This window comes from Xyrauchen texanus, unplaced genomic scaffold (genome assembly GCF_025860055.1).
Source record: "Xyrauchen texanus isolate HMW12.3.18 unplaced genomic scaffold, RBS_HiC_50CHRs HiC_scaffold_440, whole genome shotgun sequence".
NCBI classification, from domain to species: Eukaryota; Metazoa; Chordata; class Actinopteri; order Cypriniformes; family Catostomidae; genus Xyrauchen; species Xyrauchen texanus.
Window position 1 is genome coordinate 1 of NW_026266408.1, and position 3,140 is coordinate 3,140.

General features: G+C 34.7%; 2 gene segments (V, D, J or C); one reads left to right on the plus strand and one right to left on the minus strand.

Moving 5' to 3' along the window:
* Positions 1-248: 248 nt before the first annotated feature.
* Positions 249-832, minus strand: LOC127642173 (immunoglobulin kappa variable 1-27-like). The segment is given in 2 exon segments: positions 249-622; positions 748-832. Coding segments are annotated over 2 exon segments (372 nt in total).
* Positions 833-1,211: 379 nt separating this feature from the next.
* LOC127642171 (Ig kappa-b4 chain C region-like) lies at positions 1,212-2,617 on the plus strand. The segment is given in 3 exon segments: positions 1,212-1,223; positions 1,310-1,361; positions 2,173-2,617. Coding segments are annotated over 3 exon segments (381 nt in total).
* The last annotated feature ends 523 nt before the right edge of the window (positions 2,618-3,140 follow it).

Below are 3,140 nucleotides of genomic sequence, written 5' to 3' on the forward strand. Positions count from 1 at the left end.
ATTCAAATATGACATCTGTGAAAACAAATGTTTTATGTTTGCATGATGCTGTATTCACATGGATAGGTGTCAGTAAAGTTTAAGACTAGTGTCATATCAGCCAGTAAAACATCAACCAAAAATGACTGAATTGACCTTTATAATAAAATGTGTCGTCCAGTTTCATATGTAGTGTTGAGTGTGAAATATCAAAATCTAAAACTTTGTGTCCATGTCAATTTATAATGAAACATTCAGAGAAACTGTTTCTGTATCAGTAGTTCCTCTTTCACTGAAGGAGGTTTTTGTACGACTATTTATCACTGTGTGAACCATTGAATGCTTTCAGGCCAGTGTAAACTCTGACAGTAATAATGTCCTGCATCTTCAGTCTGGACTCCACTGATGGTCAGAGTGAAATCACTATTAGATCCACTGCCACTGAATCTAGATGAAGTTCCAGACTGGAGGGTGCTTGTCAAATATATGAGGAGTTTAGGAGCTTCTCCAGGTTTCTGTAAGTACCAGGCTAAACGATCACCACCATACACTCCACTGCTGGTTTTACAGTTTATTTGAACTTGTTGTCCTGGTTGAGCTGTTATTGAGGGACTCTGAGTGACCGTGTACTGTCCATTACACTCTGAAACACAAAATACAATAAAATATTATTTCACAAGAGATTTTTGACACTTGAAATAATAATAAAAAACTTTCTACAGTTAAATTGAGTTTATATTAGTGAAATGCACTGAAACAGATTCTCACCAGCAATGAAAAGCAGTAGAGAGCAGATAATGAGAGCGTGTGCTGTCATCTTTACTGTGAATGAGTGAGAACTGAAGGAACAGTGATGTTGGTTTGACAGTCCTGACTAACAGACAGTCTGATATTGTGCTTTAATCAGAGGGGCGGGACATTCAAAACGGTTTCCTCTCAGCAGAAAATGTGAGCGTTACAGGAGAACAGCAGAAATAAGAAACAATTACATGTCAAATTACATTCATACATTTCAATCTTTATTTTTTAGTTATTAATTACAATTGGTTGAAATTCTAATGATTTTTGTTCATTGTGGAAATCTCATGAGCATTCAGTAGATCAAACTAAATCAAATGTGTTATAGAGGAGTTATTACATTGTATTAAACATGTTGTATATAATTCTGAATGTAATATGTATGTTTTTATTGTATTTTTGAAACAGTAGTTGATGACAATATGAAATTAATCATGTTTGAATGTGTGTTGTGTAAAGATGTGTTTGTGATCATGTGTTTAAAGTGCAGTTAGTGAAGCGCTCAGAGGTTTTTGTGCAGCTGTTCTATTAGTTTGTATCACTGTGGTACACTTTCGGCAGAGGCACCAGACTGGATGTTGGCAGTAAGTAAATCATCAAATCATCATTTTAATGTTTTATGTGTTTTTATAATGTGGAATGTGTCAGTTTTATGTTGAATTGACACACATATGAGTTCAGTGATTTCTCTCACTTTTTTGATTTATATTTCATTATTTATTAATAATATCTGATTAGACAGATTGAATAATTTGGCTGTTTTTCCAGAAATGAAGGTGAACTTTAAAGACACTTAATTGACACTTTGTCAGCACATGTGAATTTGTTGCTGGTACAGAAGTGAGATGTTATTCAGTTTTTGGAGATGTTAAATGACTCTGTGTTTAAATGACGAACATTATCAAGAGTTCATAAAAATGCTCCTTCAATATGAAATGTTTCTTAATGTAATATGTAACATATAAAGTTTTACTGGAGGAATTCTTTCACCAAATTAACTGTTAAAAGTTCATCATTGTACAGAATTTTCTTTTCTATTCTCTTGAGGTTGGGCAATGTCTTTTCATAGTTATTTCTTAATGTAGAAAGATAAATTTATGAAGGAAAATATTCTTGAACTTTTGTGTAAGTCAAACTGCAAACATATAAAGATATGTGAACTTTATTCATCATTTCATCATTTTGGTCATTCAGAGTCTTTGGGGAAATAAATTGTTCTTTATATGATTGAACAGATCAACATGAAGAAACAAACTTGCAGTTTAATGTTGAAAGTTTTCAATGATATCTTTAAAGATCTTCTAAATATATAATTGACTAATGTAATTGATTTAGTTTCAATCTGGAGAAAGAAATCTTTTCTTCTTTTGAAGTTGTCTATTGTGTATTTGTCAGGCATCACTCGTCCTAAAGTGAGCGTCCTGCCGCCCTCCAGTGAAGAGATTTCCACAAAGAACACAGCAACACTGATGTGTGTGGCCAACAAGGGCTTCCCCTCAGACTGGAGCCTGAGCTGGAAGGTGGACGGGAGCAGCAGGTCTGAGAAGAGCAGTGCTGGGGTCCTGGAGAAGGGCGGTCTGTACAGCTGGAGCAGCAGTCTGACTCTCTCTCAGGACCAGTGGATGAAGGCGGTCACAGTGAGCTGTGAGGCCAAACAGAAAGAGCAGCTGTCAGTCACTGGAGAAGTGAGGAGAGATCAGTGTTCTGAGTAGATCCTCTGGATTCTCTTCTGCTCTTCTCACTCATGTCTCACATGGAGACTAACAGTGACTTCTATTCACACAAGTATATGTGTGCTTTTGTCTTACAGATTTCTCTTGTCAAAATTCAATAAACGAATAAAATATTACATTATTTGAAGTTTCCTGTCTTTGTTTAAAAGTTGATTTATTGATATTATTTGTGTCATTAGTTAGATCAGGACTTTCTCTCACATTTATATCTAATTTATAAATAATCTTCACTCAATGAAGCATGAAAACACCTGCAGAGACATTATGAAACAAGATCATGAAGTCAAATTAGGGAAGTCAAACATATGGTGTTCTCAGGAAATGTCACTAATTAAGAGGTTTTTAAATGTAATCATGCAGGAATCACATCAGACTGAGAACATTAGTAAAATTAATTATATTTTGCATTTGCATACAATAATTAAATATTATATGATCTTTTCTGCATAAATATTTCAGGTGACAAACATGCACGATTCATATTTTGCACTCAACAGCAGTGCAAAATATGAAAAGACAATGCAGAAAAGCAGAGCGCATGTGGCGGAAGACAAAACTTGTAGTCCATTATAACATCTACAAAGACAGCATCCATGCTTTTAATGTGGAACTAGGCAAAGCTAGACAGAC